Source organism: Sphaerodactylus townsendi, linkage group LG02 (genome assembly GCF_021028975.2).
Source record: "Sphaerodactylus townsendi isolate TG3544 linkage group LG02, MPM_Stown_v2.3, whole genome shotgun sequence".
Classification (NCBI taxonomy): Eukaryota; Metazoa; Chordata; class Lepidosauria; order Squamata; family Sphaerodactylidae; genus Sphaerodactylus; species Sphaerodactylus townsendi.
The window spans coordinates 174,381,627-174,403,523 of NC_059426.1; the positions used below are offsets into that span (position 1 = coordinate 174,381,627).

At 47.1% G+C, this 21,897-nt stretch overlaps 1 protein-coding gene across 1 annotated transcript in view; it reads right to left on the bottom strand.

The window, feature by feature from the left end:
• Positions 1–17,775: 17,775 nt before the first annotated feature.
• The window catches only part of EXOC5 (exocyst complex component 5), a 38,527-nt gene continuing 34,405 nt past the window's right edge, over positions 17,776–21,897 (bottom strand). Inside the window, exons 19-20 of the mRNA XM_048484668.1 lie at positions 19,844–20,059; positions 17,776–18,147 (exon numbers count right to left, since the gene is read on the bottom strand). Coding sequence (XP_048340625.1) covers positions 17,959–18,147; positions 19,844–20,059 — 405 coding nt within the window. The 3' untranslated portion in view covers positions 17,776–17,958. The remainder of the gene's footprint in view (positions 18,148–19,843; positions 20,060–21,897) is intronic.

Below are 21,897 nucleotides of genomic sequence, written 5' to 3' on the forward strand. Positions count from 1 at the left end.
AATTAACTATATTTGCTATTTTAATATCCATGCAACTTTTAAAATGTGAACATTTTAATTACTGTATACGTTTTTGTTCTGTCTTTGACTGTAATTAATAACAATATAACAACAACAACAACAACAACAACAACAACAACAACAACAATAATAATAATAATAATAATAATAATAATAATAATAATAATAATAATAATAATAATAATAAACAACGCTGTTGGGAAGGATCTTCTGGACATCAAAGGGGGCCCTGGGTTCTGTTATGTTAATGAGCCTTTCTTTTGCTTTCTATTTCTCACCTTCCTTTGTTTTTGCAACATGTAGTGACCTAGAAGCAACCGAGTGCTGGAGCCTCACTTCGTCTCTGCTTGCTGGCCTTGAGAACATAACAGCTTGAACATTCCTGTCTTGTTTTACTCTGCCTTTGATATGAAGTGGGGGGGGGGGGGGGCGCGACTCAGGGATACAAGTTTGTACCCAAAGACAGTTCTTCAGAACCGGCTTCTTTGAGCCATGCCGCTGTCTGTCAATAATAAAACTGCAAGGATTGTCATGCCTTTATATAAAGCCGTGGTGTGACCGCACTTGGAGCCCTGTGTTCAGTTCTGGTCGCCACATCTCAAAAAGGATATCGAAGAGATAGAAAAAGTGCAGAGAAGGGCAACGAGGATGATTGAGGGACTGGAGCACCTTCCTTATGAGGAGAGGCTGCAGCATTTGGGATTCCTTAGTTTGGAGAGGAGACGTCTGAGGGGGGATATGGTTGAAGTCTATAAAATTATGCATGGGGTAGAAAATGTTGACAGAGAGAAATTTTTCTCTCTTTCTCACAATACTAGAACCAGGGGGCATCCATTGAAAATGCTGGGGGGAAGAATTAGGACTAATAAAAGGAAACACTTCTTCACGCAACGTGTGATTGGTGTTTGGAATCTGCTGCCACAGGAGGTGGTGATGGCCACTAACCTGGATAGCTTTAAAAAGGGCTTGGACAGATTTATGGAGGAGAAGTCGATCTATGGCTACCAATCTTGATCCTCCTTGATCTGAGATTGCAAATGCCTTAGCAGACCAGGTGCTCAGGAGCAGCAGGAGCAGAAGGCCATTGCTTTCACATCCTGCATGTGAGCTCCCATAAATGATATCACTTCCTTTGAAAACGTCACCCTGTCCAGACACTGTTCCTTAAATCTTCTAGCATTTGCCATATCTGGGTACCCCAGTCAACAGGGCAGGGGAAACCACACGGATCTGGCCTGCTCTACTGCAAAAGCAAGTAGAGTATGTATGTATGTATGTATGTATGTATGTATGTATGTATGTATGTATGTATGTATGGATGGATGGATGGATGGATGGATGGATGGATGGATGGATGGATGGATGGATGGATGGATGGATGGATGGATGGATGGATGGATGGATGGATGGATGGATGGATGGATGGATGGATGGATGGATGGATGGATGGATGGATGGATGGATGTCATCTCTCTCCCATCAGTGTGCTGGTTCCAAAATTTATCCTAATTCAGATTAGCCTGTACACTCCCACACATGCCAGCTGGGTGACCTTGGGCTAGTCACAGTTCTTTGGAGCTCTCTCAGCCCCACCCACCTCACAGGGTGTTTGTTGTGAGGGGGGAAAGGGCAAGGAGATTGTCAGCCCCTTTGAGTCTCCTGCAGGAGAGAAAGGGGGATATAAAGCCAAACTCTTCTTCTTCTCTTCTAATAAGGAAAAAAGACAGGTGCGCATATTGAGACTGTCTTTTTATTTTTATTTTCCTTCTGGGGCTGAAAACAGTCTGAGAAGACTAACAGAAAAAAATGCTAGTGGCATGTGCATAAACTTCCTCCTTCCCCACCAACATAACCCCAATTGATGCTGCCCTTTCATAACTGCTTTTTCCAGCTGAATTGAGAAGATCATGCAGGCAGTGTGGACCTAAAGGTTGGTATAGCCCTCCCCTCAAGCCAACAGTCCCTAGATAACTGGAAAGGAATTCCTGTTCTTTTTTTTCTTTTTTTTAAGGAAAAGGACCGGGGGGGGGGGGGGCGGGGGGCAGAGAACAAAGCCTAATCTTATCAATGCCTCCCCTTTTAATCTGATTATTGCAACAAACATGTTAATTTATGAAGAAGAAGGAAAGTTGGGCAGTTGGTTAAATTGCTCCCGAGCGCCCGTGAATGGCGGCCTCAACAGGTTCCCCGCACTTAATTTGCGCAGCCACTCCTGGCGGAGCCGTTCCGAATTTGGTCTTAATTAATATTCCTCCTTCTGGTTTCCATAGTTTCCTTTTTAAACACGAGCGCCACCAGAAACGGGCAGGAGCTTTGCCCATATCCTCGATAATAACCCCCCTCCGGCTGTCAATATGTATGAAAGGCAAAACATTTTCCGCATACCTAGAACAGCCTGTCTTTTCTCCATCTTTTGTACTTCCAAATATGTAGGCAGTAAAGTGTTTTGTTTGGTGGCATGAATTCCCCCCCCCCCACACCCGAAAAAAATACCCTTTCGCCTGCTTAATAGAATTAACTCTTTCTAGGCTGGAGTTCTGCTAATACCCATAAACACACACACACCTAACCGCACAAAATCTTTCCTCGAAACTGTTTTTGGTTGTCAGACGGGGTTAAGGATTTTTGTTGTTCTGTTTGTTACTATCGTTGATTAAAACCTCATAAACATTTATTTGTTAATGTTGAGTTATGAATTCATATTTAGGCTAGGGTAAATAATGCCAGGTTGGAAAATCTGTGTTGATTTCGGGGGTGGAACCTGTCAAGATAAGAACATAAGAACATAAGAACAAGCCAGCTGGATCAGACCAGAGTCCATCTAGTCCAGCTCTCTGCTACTCGCAGTGGCCCACCAGGTGCCTTTGGGAGCTCACGTGCAGGATGTGAAAGCAATGGCCTTCTGCTGCTGCTGCTCCTGAGCACCTGGTCTGTTAAGGCATGTGCAATCTCAGATCAAAGAGGATCAAGATTGGTAGCCATAAATCGACTTCTCCTCCATCAATCTGTCCAAGCCCCTTTTAAAGCTATCCAGGTTAGTGGCCATCACCACCTCCCGTGGCAGCATATTCCAAACACCAATCACACGTTGTGTGAAGAAGTGTTTCCTTTTATTAGTCCTAATTCTTCCCCCCAGCATTTTCAATGGATGCCCCCTGGTTCTAGTATTGTGAGAAAGAGAGAAAAATTTCTCTCTGTCAACATTTTCTACCCCATGCATAATTTTATAGACTTCAATCATATACCCCCTCAGACGTCTCCTCTCCAAACTAAAGAGTCCCAAACGCTGCAGCCTCTCCTCATAGGGAAGGTGCTCCAGTCCCTCAATCATCCTTGTTGCCCTTCTCTGCACTTTTTCTATCTCTTCGATATCCTTTTTGAGATGTGGCGACCAGAACTGGACACAGTACTCCAAGTGAGGTCGCACCGCTGCTTTATATAAGGGCATGACAATCTTTGCAGTTTTATTCTCAATTCCTTTCCTAATGATCCCCAGCATAGAGTTTGCCTTTTTCACAGCTGCCATGCATTGAGCCTTCTGTGGCTGCTGCTCCTGAGCACCTGGTCTGTTAAGGCATTTGCAATCTCAGATCAAAGAATATCAAGATTGGTAGCCATAAAGATGGAAGACAGGATGACTTTCATGGTTTAAACAAGCGTATTTAAGGCTAGCCATGGGTGATTCTGCACAGGCCAAATATAATGGGTTCAGGGGTGTGAAAAAAATGTTACCGGGGGGGAGGGGGGTTCCCACAGAACTTGCCCTCCAAATGCTTCTAACCCATTCTATTTGGTTGAACCTAGGTTAAATGAAAGTTGCTAAAGTCGTGACTTTCCCCCCTTAACCCGGGTTTCAGATGTTTCCTGCACGCCAACTACAGCAAGCAGAAAGTTTTCTATTTCCCGCCCTCCGCCCTCCATTATGGTGGATTCTCTAGGTGATCCTAACAATCACCACTATCTTTAAGAGTGCAATGTCAACTTATGTTGTATCTTTAAGAATTTTGTCAGAAAAATAAGGAAATGTAAATACAAATAGAAGTGTTAAGTTTAATTATATGTAAGATCAATATATAAGATTGGACACAGCCAGAGTGCAACGTGTGTATTTTTGAGTTTGTTTGGATTCTCTAGGTGGCCGCCATTAGAGTGGATTCTCCAGGCAGCCGCCATTTTGTTCCAGTAAGCGTGGGAGGGATTCTCGGGTGGAGGGGGATTCTTGGATGTGCAGTTCACAGGGAAACGCAGCATTTCTTGCGCAAACCATACTGCATCCTGACACCAAGCGCCCAGCGATCCCGGACAACCCCTGCACCCACTGCGTAAACAGCAACACAGGCAACACGGGCTCACTTAACCCGTGTGTGTTGCCTGTGCAGAACAAAAGAAGAAGTGTTTGGATTTATACCCCACCGTCATGTCCTGTAAGGAGACTCAGTGTGGCTTACAAGCTCCTTTCCCTTCCTCTCCCTGCAACAGACACCTTGCGAGGTAGGTGGGGCTGAGAGAGTTCTGAGAGAACTGTGACCGGCCCGAGGTCACCCAAAAGGAATGTAGGTGTGCGGGAAACACATCTGGTTCACCAGATAAGCCTCTGCCACTCAGGTGGAGGAGTGGGGAATCAAACCTGGTTCTCCAGATTAGAATCCACCTGCTCCAACCAGAGGTTCCCAGCCTTAACTCTTCCTGGTCTCAGTTCCTGGTGCTATTTCATTTGGGGGGGGGGATTACTTTTGGAAAAGTAATATCGATAAAAGTGTCGTTTAAAAACTAAGCCAGAAATCTTGACTACCGAGTGTGATGAGATCTGTGTCTTTAAGAATTGTAACTACCTTTAAGATCTGTGACTTTAAGAATAAGTTGATGAGTAGAGTTAAGAGAACCAGGATGGGAGAGTTCTCTGGAGAAAAACTGTACACCCAGGAGGGAGGGCCTCCTGCTATCTTTTGCCTGCTTGCCTCCGTGCACGTAAATAAAAAAAATGTAAGGAGGGCCACTCAAGGCCACTGTGCAGCGAAGAGTCTTGAGGTAAGCATTCCATGCATAATGGATGACATAATTTGGCCCTGTCCTGATCCTGTCACGCCCCTTGGCCAGGATGTGGGATCCTCTGTCTGGGACTGCTATCTTTTGCCTGCTTTTGGGTTTCACTTTTAGGTACAGACTAATCAGCTCCTTAGACAGCTGCTGACTTCTGTACTTCAAAGCCTGGGGGGAGCATGGGTTGTTTTGGTGAAGGTTGTGCCTTTGAACATAAGAACAAGCCAGCTGGATCAGACCAGAGTCCATCTAGTCCAGCTCTCTGCTACTCGCAGTGGCCCACCAGGTGCCTTTGGGAGCTCACGTGCAGGAGGTGAAAGCAATGGCCTTCTGCGGCTGTTGCTCCCGATCACCTGGTCTGTTAAGGCATTTGCAATCTCAGATCAAGGAGGATCAAGATTGGTAGCCAGAGATCGACTTCTCCTCCATAAATCTGTCCGAGCCCCTTTTCAAACTATCCAGGTTAGTGGCCATCACCACCTCCTGTGGCAGCATATTCCAAACACCAATCACACGTTGCGTGAAGAAGTGTTTCCTTTTATTAGTCCTAATTCTTCCCCCCAGCATTTTCAATGGATGCCCCCTGGTTCTAGTATTGTGAGAAAGAGAGAAAAATTTCTCTGTCAATATTTTCTACCCCATGCATAATTTTATAGACTTCAATCATATCCCCCCTCAGACGTCTCCTCTCCAAACTAAAGAGTCCCAAATGCTGCAGCCTCTCCTTTGCCTTCCCATGAGAATGGAGGGGGTTCCCCCCTTGGGGAGTGGCTCTGAAGGGTGGTGTCAAGCAACATAGAAAGTTGGGAATGGAGTGAGGATATAATGGAACTGTTTTGGCGCTTAATCCTTAGTTCTGTCTAAATGCTTAATCCTGGTGCTGTTTTCATTAAAGGAAATCGTTTGAACACAAGTCACGTTACTGAACAGTCCAGGGGCGTGACAACGGGCAAAGGTAGCCCTAGGAATCCCCAGAAATACCACAGTCTCAGATGGATCTTGCTGTTGCAAGATTATAACTTTGATAGTATTTATGTAAGGGGAAAAGAAAATGTAACGGCTGATGCCTTGTCCAGAGTCATCAGAGAAGACCCCACAAAATGGTGTGACTTGAATGGAATCAACGGGTGCGGTTACAGTGTTTTGAAGTGTTTTAATTCAAATGTGTTTACAATGTTATGCTTTTACAAACTGTACTTGGTAAATATAGCATGATAAGTGCTATGTATGCTTAATAATGATAATGTTTATATTTTGTCGATTGCATTATTCCCCCCCCCCCCCCCGAACCTGCCCATTGCTACAACAAGGCTTGAAAGAAACCTTGTTATACACAACAACCTTTAGGGGGGGACAAATTCCCTAACTTTAATCTGTCATTCCGGGCCCTTAATCAGAGTAGCGCAGCTCACTTTGGATTGGCCCTTGGCTACCAGACAATGGAACTAGACAGAGCAACCGTTCACTCTGGCTCTCAATTCAGTTCTCCCTCAGAACTCCCTGTCCTCTGGTTATAGAATGGTGTTTCTGTTCTCTCAACCAATCGCTTGGAGTTCCAGATTAACCCTTTGGGCTCTAAACATTCTACTGCCTGAATGTGCTGAAGTATCTAAATATGTTACCCCTTCCTACAGGCAGTGCATGTGTCAGGACCAAAGCCTGATCAGCGCCTGGTGCTCCAATGTATTCTGTTTGATGTATAACCTGATTGACGTATACACTGATTGAAATGTAGAAGAGGTCTTTCTCTTTCTCTTCCTTTCCTCTATCCTTGATGTTTCTTGCTTAACATCGATTGTAGATAAGCAGGCAAATAACCCTACGAAGTCTCCCAGCCTTGGGCAACAGGAAATGTCTGCTGAACCGCAGGGGGGAGGCTTGGAAGCAGGGGCGTAATGCCTATTGGGCAAGGTGGGCAGCTGCCCAGGGCATCACCTTGTGGGGGGCATAAAAATGCAGGGTTCGTTTTTGGGTATTTTTTAGTGGTTTTCCATTTGTGGCCTGCAGGGGGCGCAGTTTTTAGGCTAGCAGCACCAAATGTTCAGCGTATCAATAGGAAACTGTCCTTATGCTACCTCCCAAGTTTGGTGCAGTTTGGTTCAGGGGGTCCAAAGTTATTGGACCCTCAAAAGGGTAGCCCCCATCTCCTTAGCAAAGAATGGGGGATGGGGCACCCCCTTTGAGGGTCCATAACTTTGGACTTCTTGAACCAAACCTCACCAAACTTGGGGAGTAGCATAAGGACAGTCTCCTGATGATACGCTGAAATTTCAGTGCTGATTTGTCTAAAAATGCACCCCCTGCAGGCACCAATGTCCTGGTGCAAAAAAAATTGGTCGTGGTGGAGTGGCCACCCATGGGGGGGGGGGGGCATCCAACTCAGGTTTTGCCCAGGGCTACAGTTTGCCTCGTTACACCCCTGCTTGGCAGGTGGCATATCTTTCTCTCTTGCATCCTTGAGGTGCCTGGTCTCCCAAACAACTCTTTTCATATTTTTGTTGGGAAAATAGGAGGGGGGGGGGTGTTGAGTAGGGATAAAACAACCTAGGAAAGACAGATTCCCCCAGAACTGGCTTCCTCAAGCTAGGGACTTGTTGCCTTCAATGAACACTTCTGATCAAGCATCCAGAGTCTGTTTATTGGTCTAAGGTCCGAGACCTAACAGCAGAGGTCCCCAAACTTTTTAAACAGGGGGCCAGTTCACTGTCCCTCAGACTGTTGGAGAACAAATTCCTATGCACAAATGATTGTAAAATGTTTGATTTCACCTTTCAGCCTTTCTGTCATGGTCCATTTTTAGAACAGTGACCAAAGTATGTCAAGTACAGGGTGGGCTCCAAATATTGTTGGGGAGGCTGTGGAATACCTTCCCCTGTAAAAAAAAAAAAAAAGCAGAACTTTCCCAATGAAGCATTCCATCTAACCCAGGATCAGGTATCTTCCTGGGTTCTTTCCTCCCTAGCAGCCAGCGAGCGATTTGCCAGCCTGGCTGATGCCAATGGGAGTGAGGCGGAACAGAAAGCCTGAGAGCAACACATGGAGTAGCCGAGAGGGATGGGCGGAGCAGAAGTTGCCACGTGTAAGGTTTCCAACTCTGGGTCAGAAAATTCATGGAGATTTGGGGACAGCTCATCTGCCATCATGTAATTGCAACCAACAGCCGTTGGGGCCGGTTCCTCCTCTCCCTCGAGCCCCCACTGCACATGAATGGAGCCATCGCCGCCATGCCTGGCGGGCCGGATAAATGCCTTCAGGGGGCCACATTTGGCACCCGGGCCGTAGTTTGGGGACCCCTGCCTAACAGCCTGGAAATCTCCCAGAATTACAACCAACTACTGAGATCAGTTGCCCTTGAGAAAATAGCTGCTTCAGAAGGCAGAGTCAGTGGTACACCATGGATTCTAGGTGAAATCCTGCCCCCAAAATCCCCATTCCACAGACACTGCCCTCTCATTTCCAGGAATTTCCCCAAATGAAGTCGGCTGCCCAAAGAAGTAGTATGATTTTCTTTGAGAGTTGTCAGTTTGGCTGGTATTTTAACCAAAACAGAAAGAGACCATCATTCCCTTCTTTACTCTCCACCCCTCCCCCACCGTGGAATAATTCTGGTCTTTAAATATTTTTAGAAGTTGAGCCGACGTGCACATTTTCCCCATTTGCTCCACCGGCCCGGAGATGCCCCCTCCCGCCCCGCCAGAACTCAGCAATGTAAATACTGCTAACTCTGCGGAAATGAATTATTGACCATTTTAATACATGTTGCACAGTACATATTAATATAGAAAAATACATGTTATCAGCTCTGTTCTGTTGACTGTGTACTAATCCATTCCACCTGCTCAAATATTAGTGCAAATAATTATATATTTGTAATGCATCATTGCTGTCTAGTTGGAATCCATGCCGGTGGAATAAATGTCTCTCGTAGAAGCTGTTTGCCATTACGAACACAATACGGCGCATTCATGCTCAAATTGACTTTGGGTGGAAAGTAAGTCGACGGAGCAACCTTCAAAAATCCACTTGTGTGAGACTTAGCTGGTTATTTTAATTAATTGTTTACAGTCAAATGGATGTTGCCCCCTCCCCAACACCTCCCTCCAAAACGCCCTCTCGTTTTTTTTTCATACTTTTCAGAGTGTTCTGCAAGTTTGCAGGGGGAAAAAATCTGTTTTCTTTTTTTCATGGTCCCGATCTGCAGGTTTAAGTATTCACAGATGTAGCCCACACTTGGTTATTAGACTATACTTTTCAGCCTTGGCCCCTGCCTGGTGGAACACTCTTCCTCCAGCTGTCCGGGCCCTGCGGGATCTTGGTGAATTCCGCAGGGCCTGTAAGACTGAGTTGTTCCCCCGGGCTTTTGGAGTGTCCAGCCGCTGACGGAGATGCCCCCTTCCACTCCTCCGGTTTCAGAGTCCCCTTTGCCATCTAGGGGACCCACTTTTTGTTCTGTTTCCCCCTTCTTGGGAGGGTTTAATTGGGGTTATTGCTGACGCCATTTTTATTGAATCTACCGCTGTGTTTTAAATTTAAATTATTTTAATCTAATGGGGTTTTGTCTGTATATACTATTATGTAGAAATTGTCTTGTGCACCGCACAGAGCCCTTCGGGGGTTGGGCGGTATAAAAAACCCATAAACAAACAAACAAACAAACAAACAAATAAATAAATAAAAATACATACCCTCACCACCACTTAAAGCCCAGAATGGCCACAGGTGTCTGCTGTGACAATGGCACATCTGGGAAGCTGATCCCAGCATCTACCACTGCCTCCGCCACATCTGGATCCAGCTTGGTTCTCAACGTGCTGCCATCTCAGCATGGCCTGGTCTGGCCACGTCAGGGGCGTACCGCCCAAGGAGACACACGGGGTCAAATGTCCCCGGGCTATGGCCATTTAGTCACGTGGGGGCGGAAAATCACCCCCACACCCCTCCTTCTTCCCCCCCCCCCCCCCCCAAGTCCATACACTGACTTCAAGACCTGGTGCAAAAAAAGTTTGGTCATGGTGGGGGAGGGCGGCCACCCATATGCCCCCCCCCCCAGAAAACTCAGATTTTGCACCGGGCTACATTTCCCCTAGATATGCCTCTGGGCCCAGTGGCCAACACGGCTGGGCCCCGTGCTCACTTTTAAAAAAAATCAGGGGGATTTAAAACCCCCCCCATTTAACTTTTCAGATTTTTCTGCAAACTTGGGAAGTACCCAAATAGATATACACTGTTTTCACTGCACCTTTGTGTAGCTTATGCATTGTTCATTATCTGCCCTGTTTCCCCGAATATAAGACATCCCCTGAAAATAAGACGTAGTAGAGGTTTTGCTGAAGTGCGAAATATAAGGCATCCCCCGAAAGTAAGACGTAGCAAAGTTTTTGTTTGGAAGCATGCCTGACGAACAGAATACAGAAATATAAGACATCCCCTGAAAATAAGACATAGCGCATCTTTGGGAGCAAAAATTAATATAAGACACTGTCTTATATTCGGGGAAACACGGTATGTGTAACTGATTTCAAACACCACGAATCGCATAAATTTTATGGGAATTTTTTTGACACGAATGAGTAAACAGAAAACGCACGAGAAGGAGAAGTATTAATGAAATGAGTATTGTTTGAACTGAGGATCTGGAAAATTAAACTGGCATGTGATCAAAATTAGCATCCCTTCCTGACAGTCAGAAGCCTACAAAACAGCAACCTTCAAGAACCTGGCCGGTCCAGCTCGGGAGAATTCGTGCCATCTTTGGGAGGAGACAAGTTAAATGTTTTTGAAGCTGTCCCTGTTGAGTCCACCAAAGTTCCTCAGCACGTCTGCACCACTCAACTTTATGTTTTAAAAAAACTGATGGAGATCGGCGATGGCGACGACACAGGCAGTAGCCAATAGAGACCCAACACGTTCAGAATAGCATTCGAGGAGAAACTGTTTCATCCTGAAACAAGACATGAAAACACACAAGAACACTCCCGCCCCGAGTACACCCCAGGATTGAAGAAATCTATGTTTTCGGGGCGGCTAAATTGCTACCAGCAAGCCTCCGCCACACTTAGAATTTAGAGTCCTTTTCTCACCTTTTATGACTCCCAGCTCCAGCCTGTTTCTAAGCATTTAAAGATCGGTTTTTCAGTCCTCCTCGGGACCGTTTCACAATATGTATATTTTTTTTCAAGCTGACTCTTGATGGAGAAGTAACCACTCTGTTCCCCCCTCCCCCCAATTTCCCTTTCATTATTCTCACCCCTTCTGCTGTATTGCAAACAGAACATAAATACCAAGTCAGGTTTTTTTTCTTTTAAAAAATTATAGGACCCTTAAAGGGGGGAGGAAAACACACACACAAGCGTTATTTTCCACTCTATGGGCAATTTCCCATTTTAACCAATTGGAAGGTGCATAATTACACCGCCGTGTGCCCGCCTCCCTCTCAAAACCCCCACTTGATTGCCGCTTGTTAAATGCCAACATTCAAAGAGGGAGTCTCAGAAAAGCGGTACTTTTAACTCATTAGCAGAACAGAAAAAGGGCATTTTTAAAAATTTCGTTTTGGATAGTCCTCAAATTATATTGAGGTGCCGCTAGAAATATTTGCCTCAATTACGCCCTATAATAGCTATAATATTTAGAAACGCACAGCGGTTTTAAGCTCCCCAGCCCACACCAAATTTTATTTTACAAATAACGCGTGTGTTTGTTTGAGTGCGGATCGAGGGGTCCAAGTTCCATCCGTGGATTCAGGGATAGAAGTCACCACAAAGACCCAGCGTGGTGTTCTGGTTGAGAGTAGAAGACTCTGTTCTGAGGAACCAGATATGTTTCCCCACTCCTGAGTGGTGGACTCTAATCCGGAGAATCGGGTTTGATTCCCCACTTCACTACATGAGCAACAGGCTCTAAGCTGGTGAACCGGATTCAATTTCCCGTTCCTTTATATCAGTGGCAGACTTTTTTTTGAAAAGAACCACCAATTTGGTGGCTTTTGAATACCCTGGGGTGAGGGAAATATTGCGGGGCAAACCCGCTTTAGGACTGGGAACTGTGCGAACATCTTGGCTGCACAGGGATATTTTTCTTGCTCAACCCAGGATGTTTTGACCATGCGGAAATGACCCCAGACTCTCTTTTTTTGTTTCTCCAGCCTTTTTGGTCATTGTATATTAAAAGACCTAAAGTGTGGGTCAAGTCTTTATTTACAAGCATTCCATAAAATATGTATTTAATACGTTAAACCCTAATGTCATGCCTGTGCCTATGGCCGTGGTGGCAAACCTATGGGACTCCAGATGTTCACAGACTACAATTCCCATCAGCCCGTCAGCATGGCCCAGGGGGCTGATGAGAATTGTAGTCCATGAACATCTTGAGTGGCATAGGTTCGCCACCACTGGCCTATGGGAATCAGGGGAGATTTTCACTGCTTTCCCCTTCCCGCTGCAGATCCCATCTCCCAAGATGATTCTGAGGATCGTCAACCCTCAGGGGCTTCCAATCTGACCACCAGTAGATTGAGGACAGGCAAGAGGAAAAACTTCTTTACTCGATGAACATTCAACAGGTGGGATTTGCTGCCAGAGGGTGTGTGGTGGCCTTAAAATGGCACAGATGGCATTAAAATGGGATCAGACAGATTCCTGGAGGACAAGTCCATCAGTGGCTACTAACCATGGTGACTGATGGCAGCCGTTCAGAGGCAGCCAACCTTTGAAGAACAGTGCCAGGAGGCAATATCGAGGAAAGACTTGGCCTTTGTGCCCCCTTGTTGGCCCTCTGGAGGAACTAGTTGGCCACTGAGTGAGACAGGATGCTGGACTAGATGGACCACCGGTCTGATCCAGCAGGGCTCTCCTCACGTTCTAATGAAGGTCTTGGCCTTTATGTTCTGTTGCTGGACCTCCAGAGGAACAAGTTGGCCACTGCATGAAATGCCATCCTGGACTAGAGGGGCCACTGGTCTGATCCAGCAGGGCTCTCCTCACATTCTAATGAAGGCCTCGGCCTCTGAGTGGGCATGGTTGAGAGTCAGTGGACACTAATCTGGAGAACCAGATGTGTTTCCCCACTCCTACACTCCAGCTGGGTGATCTTGGGCTAGTCAGGTTTTTCGGAACTCTCTCAGACCCACCTACCTCACAGGGTGTCTGTTATGAGGACAGGAGGGGAAATGAGTTTGTAAGCCCCCTTGAGTCTCCTTATGTGAGAGAATTGGGGAGAGGGGTAATAAATCCAAACTCCTTTTTTTTATTTTGTTGGATCTCCACGGGAGCTGGTTGGCCACTCTGTGAGTCAGGATGCTGGATTAGATGGACCACTGGTCTGATCCAACAGGGCTCTTATGTTCTAATGAGGCTTCTATGCCGAGGCCTCTATTCCCTGTTGCTAGACCTCCAGAGGAGAATGCTGACAACTATGTGAGTCAGGATCAGGGGTCTACAACCTATGGCTCTCCGGATGTTCATGGACTACAAACCCCATCAGCCCCTGCCAGCATGGCCATGCTGGCAGGGGCTGATGGCAATTGTAGTCCATGAACATCTGGAGAGCCGCAGGTTGCAGACCCCTGGTCAGGATGCTGGATTGATCCAGCAGGGTTCTTCTGACGTTCTTATCCCCATGTCAGAAAATGGGATGGGTTACAGCAAAACGGTGAAGAAAGAAACTTCTACTTGCTGAAGTGCTTTCTTCTAGCGGAAGTCCTTTGGCTCTGCCTATGTGTGTATCACCTCTCATAACAGCCTTAATATTATGGACCTCTCATAATAGAGCCAGCGTGGTGTAGTGGTTAAGAGCAGGGGGGTTCTAATCTGGAGAACCAGGTTTGATTCCCCACTCCTCCACCTGAGTGGCAGAGGCTTATCTGGGGAACCAGATGTTTCCACATTCCTGCCGGGTCACCTTGGGCTGGTCACCGTTCTTCGGAACTCTCTCAGCCCCACCTTCCTCACCAGGTGTCTGTTGTGGGGAGAGGAAGGGACAGGAGCTTGTAAGCTACCTTGAGTCTCCTTGCAGGAGAAAGTGTTCCACCAGGCCTTTACGGCTCTGGCCCCCGCCTGGTGGAACACTCTTCCTCCAGCTGTCCAGGCCCTGCGGGATCTCGGCGATTTCTGCAGGGCCTGTAAGACTGAGTTGTTCCACCAGGCCTTTGGAGAGACCAGCCGCTGAGGGTGCCCCCTTTATTCCTTTCTGCTATATAGGGGCCCTTAACATCACCAGGACCCACTGTCTTCCCCCCCCCCACTCTTCTCTGGGAGGGTTTAGGTTTTAAGGGTTCGTGGGATGCCTGTACTAAAAAACAACTGCTGTTTTAAATGGGATTTTATAGTGATGGAGCGTAGATGTCAATTATAATTTTGATTTGCTCCTCTAGCTAATATATTATGATGTTTTATGTATGATGTTTTATATTGTACACCGCCCAGAACCCCTTCGGGATGGGGTGGTATAATAAGTTAAATAAATAAATAAATAAATGTAGTAGTAGTAGTAGTAGTAGCAGCAGCAGCAGCAGCAGCAGCAGCAGCAGCAGTAGTAGTAATAATAATAATAATAATAATAATAATAATAATAATAATAATAATAATAATAATAATAATAATAATAATAGGAGCAGCAGTGGCGTAGGAGGTTAAGAGCTCGTGTATCTAATCTGGAGGAACCAGGTTTGATTCCCCGCTCTGCCGCCTGAGCTGTGGAGGCTTATCTGGGGAATTCAGATTAGCCTGTACACTCCCACACACGCCAGCTGGGTGACCTGGGGCTAGTCACAGCTTCTCGGAGCTCTCTCGGCCCCACCTACCTCACAGGGTGTTTGTGGTGAGGGGGGAAGGGCAAGGAGATTGTCAGCCCCTTTGAGTCTCCTGCAGGAGAGAAAGGGGGGATATAAATCCAAACTCTTCTTCTTCTTCTAATCATCATCATCATCATCATCATCATCAAAGTGGGGTATAAATCCAAACTCCTACTCCTCCTCTTCTTCTACTCTGAATAAGCATAAGCCTATCCTACCCCCTACTGTCTACTTTTTTCTGGCTTTCCAGGGTATTCTTGGCCCTGTTGCCTAAGTCCTTGGAGATGACCAGGAACGAACCCGGGACTTCCACATGCAAACACTGTGCTCCCTCCCTCTCCATCAGAGGAGGCACAAACAGAAAATGAAGAGAAGTCTTTGGAGACCAAGCAGCTCCCAAATCTGCCAGACCAACAGCTGAACTCTGGAACTCCTAAGGAAACCACAAACTTTGGAAGGCAGTCCCTTGTCAGGAGGGGATATTCATCCCCAATTTTGATTGCGGAACTTATTACATTGGGCCAGGGTTTATTAAGTTGTGAGGAGCCCATAATACCATGTGAACAGAAGCAACCAAGAGAGTCTCGACTGAAAGACCACCGACTTAGAGGCATCGTCCGCATTCTGTTCTATCAATTTTTAATGGGTTTAATGAGAGACCATTGCAGATCAACACAGGGTTGCACGAACAACCCTACTAAACAGAGTAAAGGTACACTTGTAACGACTTTTTTTTAAAAAAGGGGGGAGAAATATACAACAAAGGAAGGTTTCTGAGCATTCTTCTGATCCTGGTGCCAACTCGTAACGGAGCCAGCTGGGTTTCGCTTGCCATTTGGAAACCTCGACAAATTGAGGATCTTTCTCTTTCGCGAAAGATTGGACGCTGGTGAGCACCACCGCTGCTTTGAAACGCTGGCTCTAAGCAGCAGAGGTATCCGAGAGGTATGCTTGGAAGCCACATCACAGTGTCAGAAGATGGCATCCGTTACAGGCAAACACGTTCCCCGGTGTCTGTGCCTCTGCCATGGCCAAGGAAGAAAGCGCAAAGCATCAAGACAGCGTTCTCCCAGAATGCTTTGAGTCGGGGGGGGGGGGGAGACGTGGAACGCTTCTCCCTCTCCAGCTTATCTCTGTAACACCATGTTCAATTTTAGTATTTTTAAAAGAAAAAATCTACAGCATTAGACAATCAGGCTATTCTAACTGTGCCTGAAAATGCTGAAAAAGCTTTTAGGGGGAATAGTTGTGGGTTGAAACCGTATGAGGACAAGACTTTACACTCCAGTGGAAAGGCCTTTGGTAAGAACACCAATGCCAAGAACAGCGAGGATCCCAAGGAGGGCGAGGCAGGGCACCCCTACAGTGCAACTCACACCTCTGCCTCCTGGACGGACGACGATTCCCGGCCGTCACGTTTGCAACCGTTGCTGGGGGATGTCATCCCAACGATTCTCCTCCATCCAGTTTTTCCACCTCTCCATCAGATTTGCTCCTTATGGAGGAAACCCTGCCTTCTCTTGCCTGACCGTCGCTACGGTCTAGCCAGCCTCACGCTGATCTTGTCGCCGTGCCAGAGCAGAGAAAGAATCCAGGTCAAAGAGAGGAAAAGCTCAGTAAACACTGGCAGCCTGGCCCTTCTCGCTTCTCTAGGAATTCTTTAAAAATCATACACCACACCGGATGGACGCCGGTGGGTTACGATATTTTTTATATGATACTTACCTCCTACAGATATCTCTAAGCCATTTTGCACAGGTCACTGGTTCTCAAAGCACAAATAATAGCAGATTTGATTCTAAAAAGGTGGCTGGCCAAACTCTTCATCTGTTCAATACACGGGTGTAATGGTTTGGGCTTGAACAGCTCACGTCCACGTGATTCCAGTGTACAGAGAATTAAGGCTGTATTTCCACACCGGTCGCTGTGAGTTTTCCGGGGGGTGTCAGCCACGGTCTGGTAGTTTTGGCTCTTAATGTTTTGCAGGCATCCATAGCTGCCCCTGCATGGTCCTTTCCAACCTATATGATTATATGACTCTGGAAAGCTCATGCTCTGGTGATCTTTCAGGTACTACTGGGCGTGAATCTTCCTTATCACTGTGTTTATTTAGGATACCCCCCACGGATTCTCAAACACAGAACTGGAAGGAAAAGGAGCAGCAGGAAGTGACCAATGGGGGGCTCCTGGAACTAGTGGGAAGGAGGAAGGAAGGATGGGAAGAGGCCAAGTGGACTTGGGCCAGAAGCCTATTGAAAAGCAGGAGTTCTGCAAATAGGCATAAACCATAACTAGGGTGTTGTGGGTTTTCCAGGCTGTATGGCCGTGTTCCAGTAGCGTTTTCTCCTGGCGTTTTGCCTGCATCTGTGGCTGCCATCTTCAGAGGATTGTCTTCACATCCTCTGAAGATGCCAGCCACAGATGCAGGTAAAACGTCAGGAGAGGATGCTACTGCAGCACGACCATACAGCCCGGAAACCACACAGCACCCCAGTGATTCTGGCCGTGAAAGTCTTCGACAATACATAAATCACAATTCTCTGCAGACATCAATTCCTGATCGCTCGTCGATGACTCCAAGTTTAATCCCAGCAAATGTTTGCCCTGAAAGATGACACTTGGAAAGAACCAAAGGATTTAAGAATGCAAACCTAAGAAAAGGACTGGGCCAGCTCACGTCAACTCAATTTGCAGGGCCAGCTCCCCTGTCTGGCTCAAGATGGTTTCCGCCACAGACTGCCTGCAAAGCGTTATGTTGCAGTATTGGATGGACGGATGCATTGGCCTATGGGAAGCCGTGCTGAAATCCAAGTGATTAACGTGGGAGGGGGTTTGCCAACATATTACGATTTGCTCCATTCAAAAGGGAAGGCCGAAAGGCTCCAGAGAGGCGGGTTTTTTTATGAATGTGACCACAGGAAGCATTTCGGCAGAAGGCTCATCTTCGGAGGCCATTTATTTCACAGGAAGAGAGGACAGAGGCTCCAGTCACGGCTGCGATTGCCATTTGGAGTGATCGGTCGCCCACCCCCGCCTCCTGCCCCCTAGCTACTGACATCAACTAAGTCCCCGCAAAAGGCTCGGCGTCGCAGTTGGCTCTGCGCCCTTCAGCTGAAGTGGCGGCCGAGGCGTGCGGACCGGTAGTCGAGGCGAAGCTGTACAAAGGAATGGAGGATGTTTTTGTCCAGGATCGCCAGCTGCTCGCCGGAGCAGACCTGCTTCAAGTTGTCTGGCGCGACGACAAGGAGGTTGCAAAGAGAATGGAGGGTATCGAAAAGCTGCAAGACGAGCGCGATCTGGAGCGACGGGGAAGGAAAAAAAGAAACCAAAGGATCAGCTAAGCTTCTCACATGGGGGGGGGGGACCAATGTCTTCCCAACGGCACGTTCATATCTTGGTCATACCCCCCTCCCCCCCCCCCCAAAAAACCATCCTGAGGAATGGCATTTAATGACAACACAACACAACACTCTTTATTAGACATTTAAAATAGGCTCTAGAGCAGGGGTCTGCAACCTGCGCTTCTCCAGATGTTCGTGGACTACAATTCTCATCAGCCCCTGCCACCATGGCCAATTGGCCATGGTGGCAGTGGCTGATGGGAATTGTAGTCCATGAACATCTGGAGAGCCGCAGGTTGCAGACCGCTGCTCTAGAGTGTCACCAGACATTTATAAAGTACAAATCAAGAGTACATTCAAAATGCAGACAGAAAGACTGTATATAGCAGTATACATTGCTTAGAAAGTTCTGTCACTTGTCAAAGAAATTTTGCTACTTTTTCCAAGAGCACGACATCTGCATTGTTTAACAGAAGCCTCACAACAGAACTGTCAGAGTCTCCTTCAGATTTGTCTAGGGTCAGCCTGGGAGAGAAATTCCTAAAGCCCACATATCTCGGACAGTCGAGTATAATGTGAGCAAAAGTCTCCACTCGGTTTTTACAGCGTGGACAAACCCGATCCTGGAGAGGGATGGATAAGTAACGACCCTTTGTAGTGGCCGATGGGAAAGTATTGGATCTGGCCCTTGTGATAATCCATCTCTGTTGGGGTGGCATTTAATTCTTCCCATTTTCAGTATGGAAGACAGGCTGTGAAAAAGGCAAACTCTATGCTGGGGATCATTAGGAAAGGAATTGATAATAAAACTGCAAGGATTGTCATGTCCTTATATAAAGCAGTGGTGCGACTGCACTTGGAGTACTGTGTTCAGTTCTGGTCGCCACATCTCAAAAAGGATATCGAAGAGATAGAAAAAGTGCAGAGAAGGGCAACAAGGATGATTGAGGGATTGGAGCACCTTCCTTATGAGGAGAGGCTGCAGCATTTGGGACTCTTTAGTTTGGAGAGGAGACGTCTGAGGGGGGATATGATTGAAGTCTATAAAATTATGCATGGGGTAGAAAATGTTGACAGAGAGACATTTTTCTCTCTTTCTCACAATACTCGAACCAGGGGGCATCCATTGAAAATGCTGGGGGGAAGAATTAGGACTAATAAAAGGAAACACTTCTTCACGCAACGTGTGATTGGTGTTTGGAATATGCTGCCACAGGAGGTGGTGATGGCCACTAACCTGGATAGCTTTAAAAGGGGCTTGGACAGATTTATGGAGGAGAAGTCGATTTATGGCTATCAATCTTGATCCTCTTTGATCTGAGATTGCAAATGTCTTAACAGACCAGATGATCGGGAGCAACAGCAGCAGAAGGCCATTGCTTTCACCTCCTGCAGGTGAGCTCCCAAAGGCACCTGGTGGGCCACTGCGAGTAGCAGAGAGCTGGACTAGATGGACTCTGGTCTGATCCAGCTGGCTTGTTCTTATGTTCTTATGTTCCATAAAGTCACCCAACTGAATCCTAGTCCGGATGAAGTTTGAACCCAGCCCTGTCAAACGTACTAATGCTTTCCACATTGACCCCGACAGCCACTACATGCCTGCCAGGTTCCCCATCTCACAGCCCGCTAGACAAGCCCAGCCACCCTTTACCTTGAACTCTTTGGCGCACTTCCGGTACTCGGCCACGTCACAGATAGCCAACATGCCGCCCATGCAGCTGTAGGAATATTGCTGGAGGTGCTCAAAGATGAGCCGGTGGAAACGGACCCCAAATTCCATCAGGGCCGTGTCGACGTTCTTGCCGTCCATGGAGTTCCTAATTTTTTCCACTTGCTTTCGGACATAGGCACAAACTTTGGAACACGCCTGAAAGAGAAGGGGGGGGGGGGAGGGAAAAAGATCAGATGGTAAAAACGCTTGACAATTCTGATAGTTAATATGTCAGATTGCCAAGGAAGCCATTGAAACACTGGGACAGTTTCAACAAAAAGAGTCTGAAAATGAACAAAACCTGGTGACCAGTACTAAAAACAACCAAAACCAAAAAAGATAAACACATTCAAATGCAAATGTAAATGAACTCCACCCAGACACACGCAAACGTGGCTCACTCCCTCCCCCTGCCCCTGCGAAGGAGACAAAATATATACTCGGCCACACAATCACTCCACGCAAAGTCTTGGAGAGAAGCACATCTTATGCCAGCCTTAGATGCAAGCGAAGAGTTAGGAGCAAAAATTACTAGACAATGGCCACACAGCCAGGAAAAACCACAACTGCTATATAAAATGTGACTTTTAAAAAGACACTGCGGCTGATCCCGTATCACGCAGCTCCAATTGCTGCTGCATAAACAGCAACTTTCCCCTCTCCCCTCCGCTGCATTGGCCTTTGCCCACATGCCTTTTGTGAGCAGAACAGGGGTCTGGATTCGCACCTGTGGTCCTACTGACGCCAGCCGTACTGAAGCCACAGTGATTCTTCGCACCTGGTACCCCAGAGAGGGCTGGTGCAAATTAATCCCCAGGCTGGGGGGGGGGGGGTTTCAATTGTTCGCACAGTATGTTAAATCAGATACAGAAGATTCAGCCCGACTGCAAAAGGGACAAACCAAATTACCAGCAGATCTCGTCCTGCTCCGCGATTCCATTTTTACCACTCTTATCCAGTGATGTAGGCATAGATTTTTAATGGGGGGGGGGTTTCAGGGTGCGTGGCCACGCCTCCCAAAGTCCCGCCCCCAGCCTCAGTGCTTATAAAAGCAGCTCTCTGAGGCCAGGGACGGCAGACTCCCCTGCCCCCCACACTGGCTGGGCAGAGGGGTAGCTAGGGAAAATAGAGCCCGGTGCAAAGTTTTGCGGAGGGGGGGCCACCACCACGGGCGGCCGCTGTGATGCTGGAATCCACCCCCAAACAGCATCACTTTCAATGGTGTTTAAACTAGGGAGCCCAAATTCTCCTTTTAAATCCACCTGAAAGGGAGAATCTGGGGTCCCCAGTTAAAACAAAATTTAAAGTGATGCTGTTTTGGGGTGGATTCTCCCCCATCCTGAAATAGCATCACTTTCCATGTTTAAACTGGGGACCTCAGATTCTCCCTTTAAATCCATGCCGAAGGGGTTGGATTTAAAAGGAGAATCTGGGGATATTTGGGGGGTGCCTGCTGTCAGGGGTGCAATTGTTAAGCTAGCAGCACCAAACTTTCAGGGTATCTTTAGGAGACTCTCCTGATGATACCACCCAGGTTTGGTGAAGTTTGGTTCATGGGGTCCAAAATTATGGACCCTCAAAGGTGTAGCTAATCTTCTATTGGCTCCCATTGGAAACAATGGGGGATGGGGGCATCCTCTTTGGGAGTCCATAACTTTGGACCCCCTGAGCCAAACTTCAGCAAACCTGGGTGGTATCATCAGGAGAGTCTCCTAAAGATACCCTGAGAGTTTGGTGCTGTTAGCCTAAAAACTGCGCCTCCTGCAGGCCAAAAACCGAAAAAACACTTAAAAATACAAAAAAATCACCAAAGCGGGGGCAAAGCTTCGGAGATGTAATGGGGGGGTTGAACCCGAGAAACCCCCCCTTACCTACGTCCTTGTCTAGCACCCAGGATGCTCGCAACTGAAAATGCTGAGTGTTTAAGGAGCCACTCCTCCTCTCCCAGGCTGAGACCGCACAATGGAAGTTCCTCAGAATTCCTCGAGCAGCGA